This window comes from Trematomus bernacchii, unplaced genomic scaffold (genome assembly GCF_902827165.1).
Source record: "Trematomus bernacchii unplaced genomic scaffold, fTreBer1.1, whole genome shotgun sequence".
NCBI lineage: Eukaryota > Metazoa > Chordata > Actinopteri > Perciformes > Nototheniidae > Trematomus > Trematomus bernacchii.
The window spans coordinates 368,062-391,794 of record NW_022987648.1 but is presented as its reverse complement, the minus strand read 5'-3'; the positions used below and the strand labels follow the sequence as shown (position 1 = coordinate 391,794).

The window sequence follows — 23,733 nt, the reverse complement described above, 5'->3', positions numbered from 1 at the left end:
GAGGTGTGATGGTGTGGGGGTGCTTTCCTGGTGACACTGTTGGTCATTTATTCAGAATTCAAGGCACACTTAACACAGCCTTCTGCAGCACCATGCCATCCCATCAGTGGCCCAAGGCCGGATTAACCATATGGGCAACCTGGGCAAGTGCAAAGAGGGCCCTCAGTGACAAGATTTCGGGCACAACCTCAATCATCATACATTGTTTTAAATGACACTCACTCTTCGCCATAAATAACACAGCTTTTCTATAGGGTCAAATTAATATATTTTCTAAACCGTCTCTGTACTGTAGGTCTCACTATGTATGCGCTCAACCTTATTACTGCGCGGCGGCGGTGTATAGCCGAATCACAGCCCCACCCTCACTCATGTCACATTTTGTCACGTGAGCTGACAAAATGGATGGTGCCGGTAGCCAAACGCCCAGCGGGACTGCGAAAAGAAAGAAAAAGAAAGAAAAAGAAGAGAGAGTGGCGGCTGCATTAACCTCTTGAGGACAACGGTCCCCCCAGTGGACCCCCCCACCGGTTTTTTTCGAGACTGTGTCTCAGGGCTTCTTAACATTTATGAAACTATTAATGTGTAGCACCAGATTAACGGGAAGAATCTCAGCTAACTGAAGATATGAACCGTTTTTACCAAAACAAAACACAAGTCAAATCAAATCAAATCAAGTTTTATTTATAAAGCACATTTAAAAGCGATTTTCGGTCGAGCCAAAGTGCTGTACATGTAATAAAAACACATTACTACAATCACAATAAAAGACAATAAATTACAACAGATATATAAAAAACAGGGAAAAGTCAGGAGTCGTGCTCCGCTCTGACTAGAAGGCCAGGGAGAAGAAGTGTGTCTTAAGAGTAGATTTAAAAACCCCTAGGGTCTGGGCCGACCTCACATGGAGGGGCAGAGTGTTCCAGAGCCTGGGGCCAGCTGCTGCGAAGGCTCGGTGCCCTCGGGTTTTGAGCCTGGTCTTGGGCACTATCAGCAGCAGCTGGTCAGCAGACCTTAAAGCTCTGGCTGGGGTGTAGCGCTGGAGGAGTTCAGCTATATAGGCCGGAGCCAGCCCATTTAGTGCTTTAAAAACAAATAAAAGGATTTTAAAATCAATTCTGAACCGAACTGGAAGCCAGTGTAATGAGGCCAGAATTGGGGTGATGTGGTCACGCTTTTTGTGGCCAGTCAGCAAACGTGCAGCTGCGTTTTGGACTAGCTGCAGGCGTTTAATTGAGGCCTGGTCCATACCCACATACAGAGCGTTGCAGTAATCCAGTCTCGAGGTTACAAAGGCGTTAATAACCCTTTCTAGGTCTTTAAAAGATAAATACGACTTGGTTTTGGCCAGTAGTCTTATTTTAAAAAAGCAGGATTTGACTACGGTGCTGACCTGCTTGTCGAATTTAAAAGCGCTAGTGAAGGTCACTCCAAGGTTCATGACAGAGGGGAGGATGTTTTTATTGAGGGAGCCCAGAATATCAACCGGAGAGGCTGGAGGTTGGGGTCCAAAAAAGATGACCTCAGTCTTGCTCTCGTTGAGGTTGAGAAAGTTTTGGCTCAGCCAGGATTTGATCTCTGTTAAGCAGTCCATCAACTGCTGTAGTGAGTGTTTGACATTTGCTTTGAGAGGCAGAGAGATCTGTACATCGTCAGCGTAGCAGTGGAAGGGAATATTGTGTTTTGTGAGAATTGACCCTCATTTAATTTCATTTCAAGCCTTTATTTATCCAGGTGTATCCCATTGAGATCATTGATCTCTTTTTCAAGGGAGACCTGCTCAAGTAGGTTCCACATGAAACATAAAAACATAAACAGAACAACAAAAAGGACATCATACAGCATCATTACAGGGGTTACAATTTACATAACTATCCACATGAACAGGTACCAACAGCTTCCGATTGAGTAGCATCCAACCGAGCTATAAAAACATTTAGTGGCACCAGATTTCTCAGTTTCCATTTCAATTGCAGACTATTCCAAGACAGTGGAGCTGCGCATCTAAATGCTATCTTCCCTAAGACAGTCCTAGCAGTTGGCACATTTAATAAAACCACAGCATGCGATCTCAGGCAGTAGCCACTTACAATTCGCCGTGAGATCAGGGAGCAGATGTAGGATGGAAGTTTCCCTAACATGGCTTTGTATATAAAAATGTACCAGTGACTGAGCCTCCGTACAGTTAGCGAAGGCAAACCAGCCCTTGCATACAGGGTACAGTGATGGGTTAATGCTTTACAGTTGGTCACAAATCTATAAACTGAGGAGTGACTCCCGTGAGTTTCATGTGTTTTCTTCACTCCGCTGGGAAACTGCTCTCATGTCAAGAAGCAACAGATCAGTGCATGCGCTGCATCGTCCAATCAGTGAGCGATACACAGTAAGGGGGCGGGGCGAGTGGCTGAGGATTTCACCGGAGGATGGTCTGGTGGTTCCTCCATTATCGCTCCTCCATTATCGCTCCTCCATTATCGCTCCTCCGTTGTCGCTCCTCGATCTTCGGTCCTCCGGCACAAATAAGGCCACTGGGACGCTACTCAAGATGGCGCAGACAAATCAACTTCCGGTGATACCGAGACCGAGGAGCGAGGAAATGAAAAATAACCAAAGTGAGACGCAGCCATGAACTAACGCAGGGACGTGCACAGACATTTTGGGGGGCAGGAGCTCAAGTGAGAAAAAGGGCACTTCCCATAATCATTTATAAAAAAGAAATGTAAAACAAAAAGTTAAATATAGTTCCACTTCTCTGACTTACTGACCAATTTATTTTTATACCCTCACACTCACGCAATTGTTTAATACTCAACAGAATTTGAGAAAAAAATCAGTTGACATCAGTATTCACTACGCACAAGAGCAGACAACAACAAAGGAAACTATGCCACAATATGCATGTTTTCTATGCTACTAGTTAAAATTGCTATAATAATTAGTTTATTTTAGCACAACAATAAGTCCTTTGAATTATTTTTGTGGTATTAAAATAAATAACACTTCAAAATCATAACAAATCTTCACACAAAACTGAAAAATGCTCTTCTCTACATAAATACGCAAACCAACCTACACTCCAAACTACAAGTAGGCCTAAGTTTAGTTGCAACAATTACGCTTAGTGCATTCTGGTCTCATCTACTCATTTAGTTAATTTTATTGGACAAAACACGTAAAAAATGCTGAAAAAACAGTGCAAAAATATTTATTAAGAACATGCAAAAATATTGCAACTTTACTGAAATTATTACAAACAAGGTCTTGAACTCTGAAATTAAATATTTTGTTATTAACTTTCCTTGTATCTTTCTTTGCATTTGGAAGCTGTTAGATCTTTTTTTCGTGTCTTCACTTGTTGTCTCTCCTTCCTCCCTTACAGCAGCAACCTTCTGGGGGCCATGTCCCTGTAGATGTTTATTACTTCACTGGATAACAGGAATGTCCTTCTCAATAGTGAGGAGGAGGAGATCAGAAAGCCTCTCTTCTGTGCATTGGCTTCTGAGTGTGTCTTTCAGCTTGAGCTTGGAGAAGGACCTCTCCACTGTTGCTGTTGACACTGGAATTGTTGCATAGGTTCTTATCATTTCCACCAGTGTTGGAAAGATATTCTGTCCACTGTTGTCTCTTAGTGTTTTTAATATCCCCTTCATGGTGCATGTGTTTGGGAAAGAGGCATGAAAAACCCTGAGCTCTGTTTTCAACTTCTGCTCCTCTCCTCCATGGAACTCACAAAGCATGTGAACGGCATCAAGAGAGTCAGGACCCATTGCATCTTTGCCTATCCAGTTGTTGGCCTTGGTCAAAGTGTGGAGTGCATTCAGTATTTTACTGGACTCTGTCTCGCCATCTCGCCATCTCCCCTAAATCTTCTTTTTAGTTCCTGAGAAAGAACATCTATGAATGAGTAGTACACCTTCCCTCTGTAGTAGTCTTCTACTGACTGGAAGGAATGACTCTCTGTGGCTGCATTAGTACTTTGCCGATACTTTGCAGGCACCCTCCTCTGCCTTTGCTGTCCTGGGGGGACTGTGGGGATGCTGATCCCAGCGGCTTCTGCCTTTTCAGTGGCACTCTTAAACAGTTTTCCAAACTGTTCTTCTGTCCTGAGGTCGGACAAGGTGTCCATCAATCCGTCCACAACAGTACATGCTGTGGACAGATCAATGTTGCAGTTCTGTAAAGCATCAGAGGCAAGTGCAGTGACCTCAAAGACTGGAGTGGCGATCTCAAGGCAAAGGAAAAACTCAAAGTCTATGGCTTTAAGGTACATCTTGGCATCTCCAGCAGCAGTATCTGGAGGCTCCTGCTCTGTCATGTCAGTGAGGACCTTGACCACAGTACTCATCACTTTAAGGAGGGCCTTCAGGGCTTTTTCTCTGCATGCCCAACGTGTGTCAGAGAGCTTCTGCAGTTGAATTACACGCTCTCCAGGGTGCAGGGCCTCTTGGCATTTCACAAATGCAGTGTGTCTTTCTGTAGAGCTGGTAAAAAACACATAGAGCTTCTCTACCAGGTTGAAAAAGGTAATGAAGTGGAGGCTTGATTTTGCACTTTCAACTAAGACCACATTTAAGCAGTGAGCTTGGCAATGCACATACAGAGCTTTGTTATTGTGATTCAGTATTCTTGACTGCAGTCCTCTGTATTGACCACTCATATTGGCAGCGCCATCATAGCCTTGACCACGCATGTTTTGGATCTGTAGGTCATTGTTCTTTAGCAAGTCAAGAACTGTTTTCTCCATCTCCTCACCTGTTGTTTTTGACACATTGCAGACCTGGAGGAAGCACTCCTTGACTTCCATTTCATACACATAACGCACGACAAAGGAGACCTGCTCGCAATGAGATACATCAGCGGTTTCATCTATGAGTACTGAATATATATTAGCCTCCTCTATTTCTTTCCTTATCTCTCTTTTTGTGAACGTGGCGAGGGCTTTTATGATATCATTTTGTGTTCTGTTTGAGAGGAGTGAAACTTGACATCTCTTCTTACCCATTTTCTGGTCATTGACATTATCCAAATGTACCCTGAGTATCGTACTGGCTAAACATTTTAAGAAGTTCAAGGAAGTTGCCCTGGTTTGAGCTTGTGGCAGACTTGTCGTCACCCCTGAAAGCCTTCCCCTGTGGCTTATTTTCATACCACATCTTTTGAAATGATCGGCCTTCAGTGTTTTTTGGAAATCTAAGGACAGGTTGGCATGGTCCTCTAGCAACACACATTTTCACATAGCTGGCATTACATTTGAGATCAAAAGCTTGGTTGTGGACGGGATCTGTTGGATACTTTAAGGATGCAATTTTTGATATGACCTCTTCTACACTTCTACACACAGTGTCTCACAGCAGACTCAGTGCAGCGTGGTCAGTCCCTTCTGTGATCTCTTACCAGCATCATTTAGTAATACAAATCATTTCACAACTTTCACATTGCACACTGTTACGTCCCCACTAAGGTCTAGGGGACCTGGAGACAATAACACACAACCAATAAAAATGAGTGAGTCAGCGTAAAGGTTAACAAAAAGGTGTATTCCTTGTATACCAAAGAACTGAACATAAATACTCTTTGTGTGAGGAGGAGGATGAGACAAAGGAGATTGTACCAAACAAAATAAATAAGTATAACAAAACCAGGCCTATCTCTACATCTATCCTCTGAAACCAAAACTCAAACAAAAACCCTCACTAACTAAACTACTCAGAACTGGACAAAACAGAGTACAGGGGTGGCAACAATCCGCTAACCTAGTGTGTCTAAACATTAGTTACCTACGTGATGAGAAATGTACAGGGTACCCCAGACTTACCTAACTCCTCCACCTCCCAACACACACATATTCACAAAGGTCAGAAAAAACAAAGTAGTATGAGTTTCTAACAAGGTAATCAAATGCAGGCTCCTCAATCAGCAACAGGCCTAGGGTGAGAGAGGGAGAAGGCTTCCTGGGTGCCTCCTTTATGATCGGCCCTGGCTGCTGATAGGCCATCTGAGGGTGAGAGGATCCAATCAGCCGTCAGACTCAGGTGCACAGGCAGGTACTGATCAGCTGCTGATTAGCTGTAGAGAAGACAGGAGCCTCGTCTCAATACCCCTCCTCGACTCCTCCTTTCCCTCACTCGCGTCCCTTCCTTGCATCTTAGCTCCGCCTCCGTAAGATGCGAGCGAGAGACACGAGGAGGTGACGCGAGGACAGAGGAGTCCTCAGGTATTAATTGGGATGTCCTCGTTCACTCAAACGTCACTCTTAAACGACGTCTGTTAATGATGACATGTGCACAGCTGTATCCCCTCTCATCGGGCTTAACTGAATAACCCCTTAGAACCGGCCCATTTGTTGTTAAATATGTATTTAAATTATGAATCTGTCTCTTGTTAGTCAAGGAATTCAATGTATGATGGTTGGTCCTGCTTTTGTGTTCCGTTTTGGTGTAAAATGTACATTTCAATAAAATTATAATTATAATAATGTGAAAGCTTTTACTCTGAAAATACCCCACCACAAACCCACATTCAGGACTGTGCATTTTAAATAATTTAACTACTCAATATTTTTAACACAAAACAAAACAAATAATTGTTATTTATCAAGATCTAGCCATTTATGAAATAGCTTTCTTAATAGCTATGTTTTAGTGACGTTCAAGATCATTAAACATGACTTAAATTGTTAGTATAACCTTAAGAAATGAATTGCACATAATAATTCCCACGGAGCTGTGAGCACTTATACATTTATGTGACGCTTTTCCACTCATTCTTCCAGTTCTCCGTTTTCCTGTGTTGAAATCGACCAGCTGTGAAGGTGGGGGCGGGGCTTTTATACGCGAGTAGTGAAAACACTTCCGCGTAGTCTGCTCTCGTGTATCCTCCCTTTCGTCTCCTCCCTCCTCCCTCCTCCCTCACCCCTCCTCGACTCCTCCGTGTGCATTTCAGCTATTGGGACGTCCTTCAACATGGCGTGTCTTGATCGATTTCCGGGTCAAGTCCCGGAGGAGGGGAAGAGAGGAGTCGAGGAGGGGTATTGAGATTGGGATAGGGAGAAGAGAGAAAAACAGGAGGGAAGGAAAAGCACACAAGTACAGTCTGTCTGGCACATAACACACACATTAAAGCTAAATTCAACACTGATATTTTTGTTAAGCTGGCATTCTTATATTACACTCTATCTCCCTAACATGTAGCTTCCATCTTTCAGAGGTATGCAAACTACCAAGTTTCTAACTTCAAACTAATATTCCTCGTTGAGCATCAGAGAAGACTTTCTGTATGCTTCATCACATCTTCCCTGATAAGCCTTCAGCTCAGCTTTTCCAGTTTCCAAAAGAAGCTGTCTGATTAATTAAGAGAGTAGAGTCATTTTCTAGCATCTGTGGTTATCACCAGGCTTGGGGAGTAACAGATTACGGGAATATGTAATCGGGATACAATTCGTTTTCAACTGTATTCCATTACAGTTACATACAAAAAAAGGGCGTAATCAGATTACTGCTACATTCCTAAAACAATGGGGATTACAAACAGGATTACAATGCAAAATAAAAATGTATATATTATTATTAGACGTACTGCTTGATTATTCTTATAGGTTTTCATTTAAGCTACTTTTAATCTTCTTTATTGTATATTGTTTATTTGCTATATGTTTAGTGAATGTATTAAAGGTCCTCGTTGGAGATTTCTCTTTTTCCATTGTTTTCTTCCTGGGTACAGTGACGTACCCATACCCAAATGGACCCATTGGTCCATGGAGCTCCTCACACACACACACACACACACACTCTGCTAGTGGAGCCTCGCAGCGGCAAAACTGTGGCGCGCTTACACTGTAGGTGCGCCGCGTTTGGGGGGGGGGGTGCTAGTGGAGCCTCGCAGATGGGGGTGCTGCAGCCCCCTCAGCACCCCCCCCCCCCCCCCCCCTTCCCGCGTCCATTTGCGCTGTCTCGCAGATCCCACGCAGCTAGCAGGAAATGAACCCAGCTCACACTGTCCGCTCCTCGCAGCAGCGAGCCGCGCAACGTCCCGCCAACACGGCACCCAGACCCCACGCAGCATTCTCATCTGTTTGTCATTACTGGTGTCATTTTCTGGTTGCTAACAAACGCCATTGTAACACATAATCACTGCTGTAACGTGGTAGACTCATCAGAACAGAGTGGAGGAGCTGACCAATCAGAGCACAGTGGGCTCACAGGGAGGGGGGGGGGGGGGGGGCAGGATCTCCAACAAGCCGTTTAGGACAGAGAGTGAATACACATACTATACAGAGATGCTGTATGAGAAACCAATGTGAGTTTGGAACATTGAACAGTATAAATCTATTCTAGTAGACCTCAATACCTCAACAATGGAATTATGGTCAGTAGAAATGGCCATGACATGGGACCTTTAAACTAAATCAGCATTTGTTAACTATACTATTCTTTAGGCCTATCCTATAAGAGGACACATTTTTTATCCTAAATATCTTGGTTTCTACTTCTCTAGGTTCTGTTGTCTTACACAATACACTTAAGTTAAAAACATCTTATTGATATTTATTTTATCTTGTTATTTGCATTGCATATGATCATGAGGTAATCTTAAATGAACCGAAAGTATTCAAGTTACATTACTGTTATATTGTGATAATTATAGGTTACTTATTACATTTTTTAATAGTAATTGTAACGGATTGGATTTTTTTGAAGTAACCCTCCCAATCCTGGTTATCACTGTATGTTCAAACCACAGACGGTCTATACGCTTGTAGTGATAAGTATTCTTTGCAGTGTCCATTAAAGACTCTCCTAATTGTTTGGAACTGTCATCCATGTAGGTGATCCTCGATGTTTCCAGAAAGGAGGTCGAGGTTCACAACATCCCCCCTTCCATGCCAGAGGACAGAATGAAAGACCGACTTGGGCTGAGTTTCTGCAGGCCCAGCAGAGGGGGGGGCGAGGTGGAGAGGGTGAAATACGATAAGAACACTGGGTCAGGACAGATCACCTTTCTCCACCCTGGAGGTACGTCTCTCCTGCCACATTTACTAAGATAATGGTGTCCTGCTCAACATCTGCATATGAAATCCTGGTTTACACTCATAAGCTCTCGACACGGACAGCTGTTACACTGAGACAGGTCGGCACAGGTCACATTTTTCTCATACCAAAATAATCATTCCAAAACACGTACTAATGCTGCCATTTATTTCCATCTGAGTAAAAACAGTAACTCATTAAAGGTCTAACTTAAAAAGTTGGTTAATATATTATTTAAGCAAGAAGAGTCAAGAACAGTTAAAAAAGAAAGGATGAAGCAGGAGAAGGGAAACAGGATATTCACAGTCTGAAGAGAGAGGGGGTTCTTACCGCTCACTGTGTCTTTAACCTCTTTACCACTGTTTTCAGTTCAGCCGGAATAAATGCAACGTTCTGTGCTTTCCATAAATATAACAAATAATATTCAGAAAGTATTCCACAGTGTTGTGTAAAGAGTGAAACCAATGTGTTTTCTCTGGCCAAAATTGATGTCAATTTGAACAGACTTCTTTCTGTAGAATAATATGAGTGCACATGTTCCCTTAATCAGAGAGTCCTTAGCAACTGTTTGTTATGCTTAGTCTGTAGTCATTTATATTTATATGGTAAACCATGAAGCCAACCCCCTTCATTAAACGTAGCATTCCACTCTAATGTTAGTATAACTCACTACTGTAGAATCATCTTCTCCTCTCATCCATTGGTAGCAAGTTTACATATTTTTTTGCTGACATGTGTTGTCTTTGAGTGGTCGCAAAAAGTAAAAAAGAGCTGTATAATTGCAGTGTATTTAACATTTATCTTAAAAAATGTTTGTCACATTCAGACAATTTTCAATCAGGGCTGGGATCTCAATATCTTCGGCTATATCGTGATACACAATATAAATCTCAATATTTGTATATTCCTTTCCATACCTATCATGGAATTATTATATCCTAGAACTACACCCTACCTAACCCGAACACTTCTTTGTATCTGTATCCAATTTCAGAATCATAATATAGTTACAATAAACTGGAATTAATTTATGTCTATTTGAAAATATACCTTTTCAAATATCCTAACCATTCCATTTTAAAGGGTTATTTGTAATCACCATTTCCTTGCAATCTAGCAACAGAAAAGTGAAAAGCAACCACATAATACACATTATACTTCACTATTAAGACCCAAACTACAATTGGAATTATTGAGATCAATATTGGCACCATGCATGTTTATTTGATTATTAATTGATTCAAGTGACACATTTTTTGTATTGGTCTTTCATATTTAAATAAACAAAGCACTGCCTTCACTTCCAATGTTGCTTTTTCTGTAGCAGGCTATGTATTGAAATATAATAAATACCATGAATAATGAAAGCTGCAAACAGCCATGTACCGGGCCCTGAACCCCCATTCGCCGGACTGTGATGCGCAGGAAATGACCTGTTACAAATATTGCACCACCTCTGGCGTCCACTATGTGGCGCTAAAGAACACATGCTTAGAAAACAGCATGTTGCTCTATATCAGAATCAGAATGAGAAACAGGTTTATTACCAGTAGGTTTACACTTACGAGGAACTTGACTAGGTGTCATGGTGCATACATAAAAGTAAAACAACAATTAAAACCCAGATAGAGAACTAGAAAAAAAATTAAAAAAAAAAAAATAATAATAAAAGAATTAAAGCTGCAAGCAGCGTTGAGCGGGTCTTCGACGCTCCGCAGGCTGTTGTCCGCACGTCGAGGTGTGTAGGTGTCTCGAGGACTCGGCCGTTGGCAAACGTGGGAAGTTTCAGGCCGATCGGACAACGTACATACATACGTACGAGTTACAGCAGTATCATAAACATTGTGTTTGATGGCGAGTGATCTGTCGCCATGGCAACGGCATTTGATGACACCCCATAATACGCCGAGATGTGTTGAGGGCTGCATCGTTATCAAACCTGTGAAGTTCTGGGCCGTTTGGAGCATGTTGGATATATGAGAAAACCGTGTTTCACGGCGACCATGTTGTTACCATAGCAACGACATTTGACGAAATCTCAAAACTGACACATATATGTCTCGAGGGCTTGACGGTTAGCACACATGTGACATTTGAACACTTTTTAACCATTTACACAGGAGTTATAGCAATATCGTGCTTAACGGCGAGGGATGCGTTGCCATGGCAACAGCTTTTGAGGAAAACTCACTATTGTCATATTGAGGTGTTGAGGGCCGGACCATTAACTGTCATCTGAAGTGTGGTGTAGTTTGGACCATTTTCCATTGACTTAAGACAACATTGTGTTTTACGGCGAGTGATTCGTTGCCATAGAAACGGCATATGATGACATCCCATAATTGGCATAGTGCTGTTGAGGGCCGGACCATTAACTGTCATCTGAAGTCTGGTGCAGTTTGGAACCTTTTCCATTGAATTAAGACAACATCGTGTTTTATGGCGAGTGATGCGTTGCCATGGAAACGGCATACGGTGAGATCTCAGATTTCACGTAGAGCTGTTAAGGGCCAGACCATTAGCCATCATCTGAAATCTGGTGCCGTTTGGAACCTTTTCCATTGAATTAAGACAACATCATGTTTTATGGCGAGTGATGTGTTGCCATGGAAACGGCATACGGTGAGATCTCAGATTTCACGTAGAACTGTTGAGGGCCAGACCATTAGCCATCATCTGAAATCTGGTGCCGTTTGGAACCTTTTCCATTGAATTAAGACAACATCGTGTTTTATGGCGAGTGATGCGTTGCCATGGAAACGGCATATGATGACATCCCAGAATTGGCATAGTGCTGTTGAGGGCCGGACTAGTAGCCATGATCTGAAGTCTGGTGCAGTTTGGAACATTTTCCATTGACGTAAGACAACATCGTGTTTTACGGCGAGTGATTCGTTGCCATGGAAACGGCATACGGTGAAATCTCAGATTTCACGTAGAGCTGTTGAGGGCCGGACCATTAACTGTCATCTGAAGTCTGGTGCAGTTTGGACCATTTCCCATTGACTTAAGACAACATTGTGTTTTATGGCGAGTGATGCGTTGCCATGGAAACGGCATATGATGACATCCCATAATTGGCATAGAGCTGTTGAGGGCCGGACCATTAACTGTCATCTGAAGTCTGGTGCAGTTTGGAACCTTTTCCATTGACTTAAGACAACATTGTGTTTTATGGCGAGTGATGCGTTGCCATGGAAACGGCATATGATGACATCCCATAATTGGCATAGAGCTGTTGAGGGCCGGACCATTAACTGTCATCTGAAGTCTGGTGCAGTTTGGAACCTTTTCCATTGACTTAAGACAACATTGTGTTTTACGGCAAGGGATGCGTTGCCATGGAAACGGCATATGATGACATCCCAGAATTGGCATAGTGCTGTTGAGGGCCGGACTAGTAGCCATGATCTGAAGTCTGGTGCAGTTTGGAACATTTTCCATTGACGTAAGACAACATCGTGTTTTACGGCGAGTGATTCGTTGCCATGGAAACGGCATACGGTGAAATCTCAGATTTCACGTAGAGCTGTTGAGGGCCGGACCATTAACTGTCATCTGAAGTCTGGTGCAGTTTGGACCATTTCCCATTGACTTAAGACAACATTGTGTTTTATGGCGAGTGATGCGTTGCCATGGAAACGGCATATGATGACATCCCTGAATTGGCGTAGAGCTGTTGAGGGCCGGACCATTAACTGTCATCTGAAGTCTGGTGCAGTTTGGAACCTTTTCCAATGACTTAAGACAACATTGTGTTTTATGGCGAAGGATGCGTTGCCATGGAAACGGCATATGATGACATCCCAGAATTGGCGTAGAGCTGTTGAGGGCCGGACCATTAACTGTCATCTGAAGTCTGGTGCAGTTTGGAACCTTTTCCAATGACTTAAGACAACATTGTGTTTTATGGCGAGGGATGCGTTGCCATGGTAACGGCATATGATGACATCCCAGAATTGGTGTAGAGCTGTTGAGGGCCAGACCATTAACTGTCATCTGAAGTCTGGTGCAGTTTGGAAGCTTTTCCATTGACTTAAGAGAACTTCGTGTTTTATGGCGAGTGATGCGTTGCCATGGAAACGGCATACGGTGAGATCTCAGATTTCACGTAGAGCTGTTGAGGGCCGGACTAGTAGCCATCATCTGAAGTGTGGTGGAGTTTGGACCATTTTCCATTGACTTAAGACAACATCGTGTTTTACGGCGAGGGATGCGTTGCCATGGAAACGGCATACGGTGAGATCTCAGATTTCACGTAGAGCTGTTGAGGGCCGGACCATTAACTGTCATCTGAAGTCTGGTGCAGTTTGGAAGCTTTTCCATTGACTTAAGACAACATTGTGTTTTATGGCGAAGGATACGCATCCTTCCATGGAAACAGCTTTTGAGGAAAACTCACTAATGTCATATTGAGCTGTTGAGGGCCGGACCATTAACTGTCATCTGAAGTCTGGTGCAGTTTGGACCATTTTCCATTGACTTAAGACACCTTCGTGTTTTTTGGTGAGGGATGCGTTGCCATGGAAACGGCATACGGTGAGATCTCAGATTTCACGTAGAGCTGTTGAGGGCCGGACTAGTAGCCATCAACTGAAGTGTGGTGCAGTTTGGACCATTTTCCATTGACTTAAGACAACATCGTGTTTTATGGCGAGGGATGCGTTGCCATGGAAACGGCATACGGTGAGATCTCACATTTCACGTGGAGCTGTTGAGGCATGGACCGGTGATATAAAAGTGAAGATTGGGGGACGATGGGACCGTGTCCATTGGAGTTACAGCGACACCGTGTTTTATGGCGAGGGATGCGTTGCCATGGTAACGCCATATTAAGTAACATCAAATTTGATGAAGAGCTGTTCAGGGCCGCAGTGTTAACCATCATGTGAAGTTTGGTGGCGTTCTGAGTATGTCAGTTGGCGTTATGACATCATCGTGTTCCATGGCGAGGGATCGCCTAGCATCGGAGCGAACGCGAACTTTGGCGCGATAAATCGCGTTTTTCCGACGCCAAATTCAAAATGGCCGGCTTCCTGTACGTTATTTTATACCCCTCCAAGAGGCTTTTTGGTTTGTCTCCGCACCCTAGATATGCGTAGCGAGTTTCGTTCGTTTACGTGAAAGTTAAAGTGGGGGGAGTTTACGTTAAAAACGGAAGTGGGCGTGGCCAACGCAATTTTTGACGCAAAGTTCCGGAACCAATTACACATCTGAAGTTGCACCACTTCTGACGCGCGTGCAACATTTGGTGAGTTTTCACATATGTTGCGGGGGTCAAAGGTGTATCGGTCGCTGCGCGACCGATTTCAATAGGGTCTTCGCCGACCTAGGTCTCAGACCCTAATAATCGGACCGATATCAATAATGTGCTAGTTGGCCGTGGGCTACCTACTGTCATGACAAAGCCCACGTGACTGGGCTCGCGTGGACTATCTGCCGTCACTATTTCCGAACCTTTTCTGTGCTTTTGTTGGTCGTTTTCCCTGTTTTTGGGTGTTTTTCACAGGTTTATCGGTCGCTGCGCGACCGATTTCAATAGGGTCTTCGCCGACCTATGGTCTCAGACCCTAATTAAAATGTTTAAAAAAATGCATCCAGCACTGGATCTCCTTGTTGGGGAGGTGGAGAAATGTACAGCATATAGTATTGTTTGGTGGACGCAGTGTGTTGGTGTAGTTACTCAAAAAAGGAATGCCTTTTCTAAATAACTCACTGCTGAAAGTGATTCATTACACTACTAGTTACATTACTTTTGGATTACTCTGTAACATCACCTGAGATGCAGCATAAATGACAAATGACAATATAAAGTTAAACCTCATTGATCCCAGATCAGCTCAGACCAATCCTTAATCTGATAAATACAATCCTGCACACAGACCTCTGTTTCTGCTCTTTGTTTGAACACCATGTTTCCTTTAGCTCAGTTTCCATCAGAACACTGTTCCAGGTAGCTTGAAAAGATCTCCTGTCTCCTGTATCTTGCTCATATGTTTCGGAAAGATGGCGATTCCACCGTGAAAACGGGCAACATTTCCTCCACAATGTTTACTGCGCCTGTTATGGGCTCCATGTTAAAATACATTTTGGGAAGTTTGTGGAAACGGATGCAGCCCTCGCACTGAGGTCAGCCTGCTGCACGAAGCAGTGAGGACCAGGATCAGTGGCGGTTCTAGAACATTTTACATGGGGTGGCAAAGGGGGGGCAAGAGGTCATGACAGGGTGGCATGGGAGGGCGGACAGTACGTGGTATTTTATACTGTATATATAACCTATTTATTGTTAAATCATGCCCTAACACAAGTGTTCTTAATGCACAAGAGAAACAAGGTGTTCAGACAAACAAACTAACATATATTATAAAACAGCAGAAAATACTCATGATACCCTAGAACTCTGTTTACTGTAAGTACAGTAAGAGTACTTAGTTATAATTAAGTACATAAATAACATCACCCATCTCTTAGAGAGCTAAAGGTGACCTGTGCAGCAACACATTTCAATATGTGTCAATACTAAGAGCTGCTAGATTGTGCTGCTGTGATGGAATATGCAAGGAGAATAAGAACATAGCATGTGGTCCAGCTGGAGTCTCCTCTGCCTCCTGATCCCTGCCTCTGTCCCTCTTTCTGACACTTCATCTTTATTCCTCACATACATGTCTTCTTCTTCACTAATGTCTTCATCTCCTCCTCTTCCTCCTGCTCTGACCCTCCTGGTCTCTCCATCTCCTCCTCTTCCTCCTGCTCTGACCCTCCTGGTCTCTCCATCTCCTCCTCTTCCTGCTGCTCTGACCCTCCTGGTCTCTCCATCTCCTCCTCTTTCTCCTGCTCTGACCCTCCTGGTCTCTTCAGTGAACTCTGTTTTCCTTTTCCTCTCTCTGTTCGTCCTGATCACTTCTCAGATATGTCTTTTTGTTGTTGTTGAATCACTCCAGCTACTCTGACCTGCAAGAGTCTACGTATGAAAAGCACTGGTACATATGCTTGTATAACGTTACACGTTAGGGCCATGTAGCTGATAAGTAGCATATAATAAATATAAAATCAAACGCACACAGGCAGCTGTGTTCAGACCCAGTTTGACGGTAAAGGATGTATGGTTTAATGTATCTGGCCTCATTGCTGTGATGTGTAATTTACGTGGATTTAATAGTACCGCATAGTTTAGCAAATAAAGTGATCGATGTCCCAGCTACCGCTGTCTGCGTAGTATTTTGTAACGTCCCAAACAGCGACTGTCTGTTAAACGCTATCCATTCAAATGGCAGCGTTTTATTCATATTTTTGTTTCAAGCTCTCGTCCTTAGTAAAAACAAAACTAGTATTAATACTAATAATAATAATAATCCTTATATTTATTATAGCGCTTTATCAATGACTCAAAGCGCTTTACAAATACACATTACACATACAGATCATACATGTAATGGTCTACTGTGGACAATACCCACAGGAGCAAGTTCAGGTGTAGTGTCTTGCCCAAGGACACAACGGCTTTACAGACGCAGCGGCGGCGGGTTTGACCCCCTTGATCTGATAATCATTGCACAGCGCACTGCGCCACACCGCCCATCTTCACACCTCAAAGTCATCGAGGCGCTAGTGGAAGGGGAAAGGCTCCCAGGGGAAGCTGATCCACCTTCAGGTGCTGGGACAGCTCGGTCTCTCTGAACTGCGGTCTGTGTGAACGCCGCTACGCAGTTTAATGCAGGGCCGTAGCTACGTTTTTAACGGGCCTAAGATGATATTTTAAATGATTCACTTTTAACACTAGAACCGCCAATCGGGTCCAATTTGACCCAGAGCTGTTTTTTATTGTATGTAACTTTTTTTCAATAAAATATTAAAGTCTCCCAGTCCGTGACTTTTCCTGAAAGTGAGTTATGTAGCACCCTATGTTGTTAAAAATTGTCAATATGAAGTCAGATTGAAGAAATAGCCAAAAAAAATGCCATTTATACCTATTTCCGCCCAGCGGGTCATATTGACCCCACCCCTTTTCATATAAACATGACGTGTTGCTATAGCAACGCCTTTTGTCTACTGCGGTTCCTTATAGATTGAGAGAGAGAGAGATAGATGGATAGATATATTGATAGATAGTTATAGATAGAGATAGAGAGAGAGAGAGATAGAGACAGTCTGTAGGGAAGGAGTGCGCTCACGGGAGACTGCTCGCACTGCGCTCCGCAGCAAACAGCTGTGGGGCGAGTTGAAAGTACGTTATGCTGGCCGCGGTGTCTAAATAATGCTTCCGGGCCAGCGGGCCATTTATAATGTCGAGCCCTGTGAAAAGCTGAGAGTCCACAGATTCTATTGGTATACGTTTCATCCCTGTGCGATCAAAACTCACTGTTCAATAAAAGAACATTTTACCTTGAAAATCAATGCATTCTAATAGCGGGTCAATTTGACCCAGGTGGCGGTTTTAGGTATACAAAAACCTCTGGCGGTTCTAGTGTTAATTAATGAACTGCTTGTTTCGTTGCTTGAGAAGCTTGTGGACATGGTGTAGGTTTGTTTCTACAAGTACAGTTTTAGGGACACAAAAGTTTGGGGGTTAGCTGGGGGGGCAAGGCTCTACAGTGGGGGGGCAGCTGCCCCTCCGTAGATCCGCCCCTGACCAGGATGCTGATCTCCAACGCTGGCTGGTGTTTGGTTGTTAGTTTAGGAAGCACTCAATGTGACGGATTTTCCATAAAAGGAGCATGCATTTTAAACACAGCCCAGGCCCAGTTAAACTCTCAGTGTTGATAGGAGGGTGAGTGAGTGTGACATATACGTGCATCTTTTGGTGTCTGTGAGAGGGAGAGAGCTATTGGCGAGAGCAGGAGGAGCAAAACTCTAAAGCAAGTCTCATGCCTGCGGCTAAAAAAATATACACGATCATTTTTAGTCGACTTTCACGATAAAGTCACCTTTGAACCTGATGTAATTGTGTGTGTGTGTGTGTGTGTGTGTGTGTGTGTGTGTGTGTGTGTGTGTGTGTGTGTGTGTGTGTGTGTGTGTGTGTGTGTGTGTGTGTGTGTGTGTGTGTGTGTGTGTGTGTGTGTGTGTGTGTGTGTGGTGTGTGTGTGTGTGTGTGTGTGTGTGTGTGTGTGTGTGTGTGTGTGTGTGTGTGTGTGTGTGTGTGTGTGTGTGTGTGTGTGTGTGTGTGTGTGTGTGTGTGTGTGTGTGTGTGTGTGTGTGTGTGTGTGTGTGTGTGTAGTTGCTGATGGCCTGGCCCTGAGAGGGAGCTACCGACTGGATCTGGATTCTGAAGTGAACGTGCAGGTTGGACCCGTTTACAGTCACCAGCTGCTCAGGTTCCAGGTGAGCAGGTTTTATGGAACATTCCATCAGTGTTTCTACACCTCCACCAGCATATCATGTCTGAATCTGTCCTCTGATCCTTTCAGAGTAGAACTTTAGGTCTTTTCTGATTCATGATTTACTACCAAATCTAATTTGATGAAATAAGATAACTTCAGTATGCATCTCCTCACCTGACTGACGGAGAAAAAGATGACCAAACTCATGTTGTGATTCTTTTAGACCTTCTGTGGCTCTCCCAAGCGAACTGTCCTACTGGAGGACATTGAGGACAAGGAGGAGGAGGAGGACCTGCAGGACCACCTGGAGATCCACTTCCAGAAGCCCAGTAACTACGGCGGAGAGATAGAGAGCATTAGATACCTCTCGGGGGGGAAGGCTCTGCAGGCCTTCTTCTGTGAGGACCCACTGTAACTCCTACATCTGCAACATTTGCGCACATATCTGTCTTTATGATTGTTTGATATACAAAATCATATTTGCAATATGATTGAATATGAATATATTATGGAAATGTCACTCTTTTGTTTTCCTGCTGAGCATAAGATGAAAATATGTTGTGATTTAATCTCTGTGCATTCAATAGAGGGTATGCACTTAAATAAATCATATAATATATATTATCATACATGAATAACCCATGGTGAAGGTGTTAAGATTGTGTTACAGTAAGGCCTAGTCTGCATGTTGACTGTATTTGTGTAAAAAGGGTTTTCCCTACTTTCGCAAATAAAAGTGTAAGAGTCTTTTCTTTTCTTAAGCATATTCAGACCAACAATGAAACAAATGACCACTTACTACATTTTAAGAAACCAAAAATAAAATCTGAGCTGAACAGAACATTTTAATTTTAATGTAACACATGCAGTAGATTAAACTCACCCACACTATTTGTATTTTTCAATAGGTGGTCACCTACTAAAAAAAGAAAAGTGCAAATGAATCAAAGTATGTAAAAAACATAAAGCAAATTAAGGAAGTATTCCTAGCTATTGCATGTATTGGAATGCAAAATAGTATCACTAACAAAGCATTCACCTGTGATGCTTCCATAATGACAGTATAGCAGCTGGGAGGCACCGCTTTCACTGAGCAGTAATGTTGTTTCCCTTCCCTCCTTCTAACACAATATGGTGGAGAAATATCCACCCAGTGAAAGCATTCTTTGAACTCGAGCTCATGATGAACTGAAAGATTAGCCATAGGGTCACTCAAGACTTGTTTCACTAAGTCAAAGTCAGCTTTATTGTCGAAAATGTCTACATGTGTTATACATACAGAAATCTTGAAATACCGTTTCTCGCAGTCATGTATATGTCACACACATATACATAAAAAAAGATACAAAAAGAGCCTAGATAAACGGGGTCTAAGACTAAGGCTGGAGCCACACGAGGACGATAACGCAAACGGACCGAAATCGTTTTCCGTCCACACGCAACAGGCACCAGAAACGTGTCCGTTCACACGAGACGGTTAGTGCTAGATCGTATACCTCCTGGGTTTTAGGCGGAAGTGACGTAATCTGCAGAGACGAGCATGAATACAATAGATTATGTTTATTAAGGGTCCCCATTAGCTTTTGCTCTTGACAAAAGCTACTCTTCCTGGGGAATGTCATTTGTTAGAAGCTTTTATCCAAAGCAGATTCCGACGCCCTTTACTTTACTGCTGCCGTCTTCACTCAAAATAAACCCCTTAAAACCTGTATGATTTAGTTTTCACATGTTTATTGAAATGAATTCATCCATCTCTTTGTATTATAGTATTAAATGTATTATTTTCGTTTGTGTATTTGTGTTTTGAACTTTAAAAATGCTGTGCAGTACAGCATTTTTATAATTTCTCCCCGTCCCACATATTGAGACTATGTCCCGCATTTGAGTGACAGTCGCGCAGAAAGGCCGGCTCGGTTCGCTGACGGCCGGCACCGCCCTTTCATCATGGAAGTTAAATCAGAATCAGAATAATTTCATTATCCTGTGGAGGGAATTGTGTTTTTTTTTGTGTGGCTCAATTTTAGAACAAACATACTTATAAAAACATAAAAAGTAAAAACGTGCAATACAAAATAAAACCAAATCTAATTCAAACATAATGTAAACATGAGAAGCTAATGTAGAAATGCAATCCAATACAATGGTTAAATAAAATAAATATCTAAATGTATAAGAAGTTAAAGTAAAAGTGTGAATTTCAAGATAAGAACAATATAATAAAAAGATTAATGTAACTATAGGAAATAAAATAACCATATGTATATAAACATATAAAACAAACAAGAAATTAAAGTAGAAATGTTCAATATGATTTTAAATAACAATATTTATGTTGAAATAAGAAGTTAAAGGGGACCTATCATGCAAAATGCACTTTTGTACGTCTTTTATACATGAATATGTGTCCCCGGTGTTCCAGGGAACTCACCAAGTGTCAGAAAACACAACCCTCTCTATTTTCCTCCATACCCAAATCTCTAAAAAAGGGGCTGCAACGGATCTGATAAAAACTGATCCAGATTTGAACACTTTCCTGACGTCAGGACAGTGGCGCTACGGCTATTGGGCCAACTCCACCAATCAGGAGGAGACAACCACGGCATTGCCGTTCGAAAGTGCTGGAGACGCTGTAGTACATATGCCAGGCCTCTAGATGGTGCTGTTGCTCACAGAATCAACCCTTGCAAAAACAGAGCTATAAATTGTCAAATTGAGCGAAATGAGGCATGGCTAAAATGCATGATCTGTTTGGTATTTTGAAAAAAGTATAAATATGCCTTATATAGGTATGGTCCTACACTATATTATTCAAATATAGCATGATAGGTCCACTTTAAAGTAAAAGAGTGCAATACAAGATATAATAAAATACAATTAAAGGTGGGGTAGGTAATTTTGGAGAAACCAGCTCGAGTGCGCTAGAATTTGAAAATACAAAAAAATCTGCCACTTCCTTACAGAGCCCCTCCTCCAACACACACGAACGTGCACATGACCAATGAGGGCACGAGATAAGTTTGTGCACAGATGGAAGGCCAGTTATTTTAGCCGGGCCGGCTAAAATGATTGGTCGTACTTTTTACAGTACTACGGCTTCCACAGATGAACATTTTTTTATGGATTTTTTGTCAAAGCACTTAAAATATTCATTGCTATCGGGATGTTAAGAGCATTCCATGGAATATAACAAAAAGTGTATCTGGAGCCGGTTTCTCAAATTTACCTACCTTGGTCAAAACTGGTCTTCAATGGCATTAAAACGATAAAAAAACGATGCTGCAGTTAATCCATAGGTTCATCCAATGTATCTGTGCCCTCTTTGAAATTATTTCTGATAATCCATAAGCAATAAAACTGCTTTTTCGTTTCCAAATGCCAGAGCTAGAGATCGCTTCACTCTGCTGCACATTTACATGCGCACAGCCCCCACCTTTTCTCTTCACAACGTGTGTGTGTGGGGGGGCCTCCCCCTTCGATTCTATTGGCTCTAACGGTCAGAAAGAGGTGTCAACCATCAAAATCGACCAAGGGGGGCCAGAGATATGGGAAAAAAACAATTTTCACCCAAATCACCTCAGAGGTGGGGTGGTTTTGGCTAAACCTCTCTAAAAATGTCACATGTCACTTGTTTTGCATCAATCTTGATACAGGGTACTTATTATATGTTGTACTTTGGATTCCTAAAGCTTTTAGTCTACTAACCCATCATCCAAGGGTAGTTTTCACTATCTGTAAAAAATCTTTTTTGGACGGAGACTATAATTTACAGTTTTTTACTATGTAAATCTGAATTTTCTTTAAAATAAAAAACATTTATATTGATTCTGACACTTCTACATCCAACTCACAGATGTAACCTTGCTTTGATAAAAGAAATTATTCATATAACCCTTTTAGAAGTTAGGTTGTAGTCATTTGTTTTGGGCATGTCATTTTCGAGCCTGAAACATGAAAAACAGGCTTGGTGCTTAACAGGTTAAAAGATGTACATTAACATAGGAAGTAAGAATACAAATGTGCAATACAAGATAAAAAAGACTAAAAGGATGATGTAACCTTACAGAGTTAAAGTAAAAAGGTTGCAATACAAGTTGTAATAAAATAGAATAAAAATATGTATGGATAAATAAGAAGTTAAAGTTAAAATGTGCAATAAAATAACAATATTTACATAAAAAGTCAAATTGCACATTGTACAATAACAACAATATGTGATATTATAATAATAATAATAATATTAATGCCGAACTGTACAGTTAAATGTTTTTACAAAGTTGTCACAGTGCAATGTGATACACACACACACGCCCTGAAAGTGATGCCCAAAACATTTGTCAAATTCTACTTTTGAGAAACATTTGAAATCTGAACAAACTTATGTACAAAAGTAGCTGCTGCACTGTTCAGGAGTTGTTATATTCAGGACAGACAGACTCGTCTTGTGACACAATGACAGCGACACAGGTTTATCATTACTTTGAGAAAAAAGATTATTAATTTAACCCTTTTAGAAGGGAAGATATGGTCATTTGTTCTGGGAATGTCATTTTCGAGCCTGAGACCTGAAAAACAGGCTCAGGGCTTAACAGGTTAATGTTTATTTTGTTATATTTTGTATTTATTTGAGTTCACAGTTTAATAATAATTAAAAAAAATATATATATATTTTATGTTTTGTGATCATTTTTTCTGCTGTACCGAAAACGTACCGAACCGTGACCTAAAAACCGAGGTACGTACCGAACCGAAATGTTTGTGAACCATTACACCCCTAATATACGTCCATGAGTTAAGAGATGGAATCATATGATGATTCACACTCATGTACAGTATGTGGCGGTATGCACCTTAAAGGGCCCATGTCATGGCCATTTCCACTGATCATAATTACATTGTTGAGGTATACTAAAATAGATTTATGCTGTGCAATTTTCCAAACTCACATTGGTTTCGCATACAGCATCTCTGTAAAGTATGTGTATTCAGCAGTATTCACTCTCTCCACTAAACGACTCGTTGGAGCTCTTGCCCCCCCCCTCCCTGTGAGCCTAGTGTGCTCCGATTGGTCAGCTCGGCCACTCTGTTCTGATTAGTCAACCACCAGAGAGGCTCCGCCCATGTCTAACAGTGCTTTTTTCGGCTCGCTCTCGGAACATCAGTCTTATAATGGCGTCGGTACAGCCGTATATTTTATACGCTAACTAACCGAACTGTACCTACAACTGTTGTTATAGAAGAGTGTGACGGCCCCAGGGCCTTTGTGCAGGTGTGTTGCAGGTCTTACGATGGGGTGGAGCTGAAGAGGCTAATCAGCGTGATCACGGACACCTGGCCGGAGCCGAGGTGCTATTAAGCCCAGCTGCCCGGAGTCACACGGCGGCCCCTGTCTC

The 23,733-nt window shown here is 42.3% G+C and overlaps 1 protein-coding gene across 1 annotated transcript in view; it reads left to right on the top strand.

Annotated features, from left to right (window-relative positions):
• The window catches only part of nmi (N-myc (and STAT) interactor), a 33,624-nt gene extending 14,533 nt beyond the window's left edge, over window positions 1–19,091 (top strand). The window contains exons 7-9 of the mRNA XM_034134317.1: window positions 8,825–9,011; window positions 18,241–18,344; window positions 18,567–19,091. Coding sequence (XP_033990208.1) covers window positions 8,825–9,011; window positions 18,241–18,344; window positions 18,567–18,758 — 483 coding nt within the window. The 3' untranslated portion in view covers window positions 18,759–19,091. The remainder of the gene's footprint in view (window positions 1–8,824; window positions 9,012–18,240; window positions 18,345–18,566) is intronic.
• The last annotated feature ends 4,642 nt before the right edge of the window (window positions 19,092–23,733 follow it).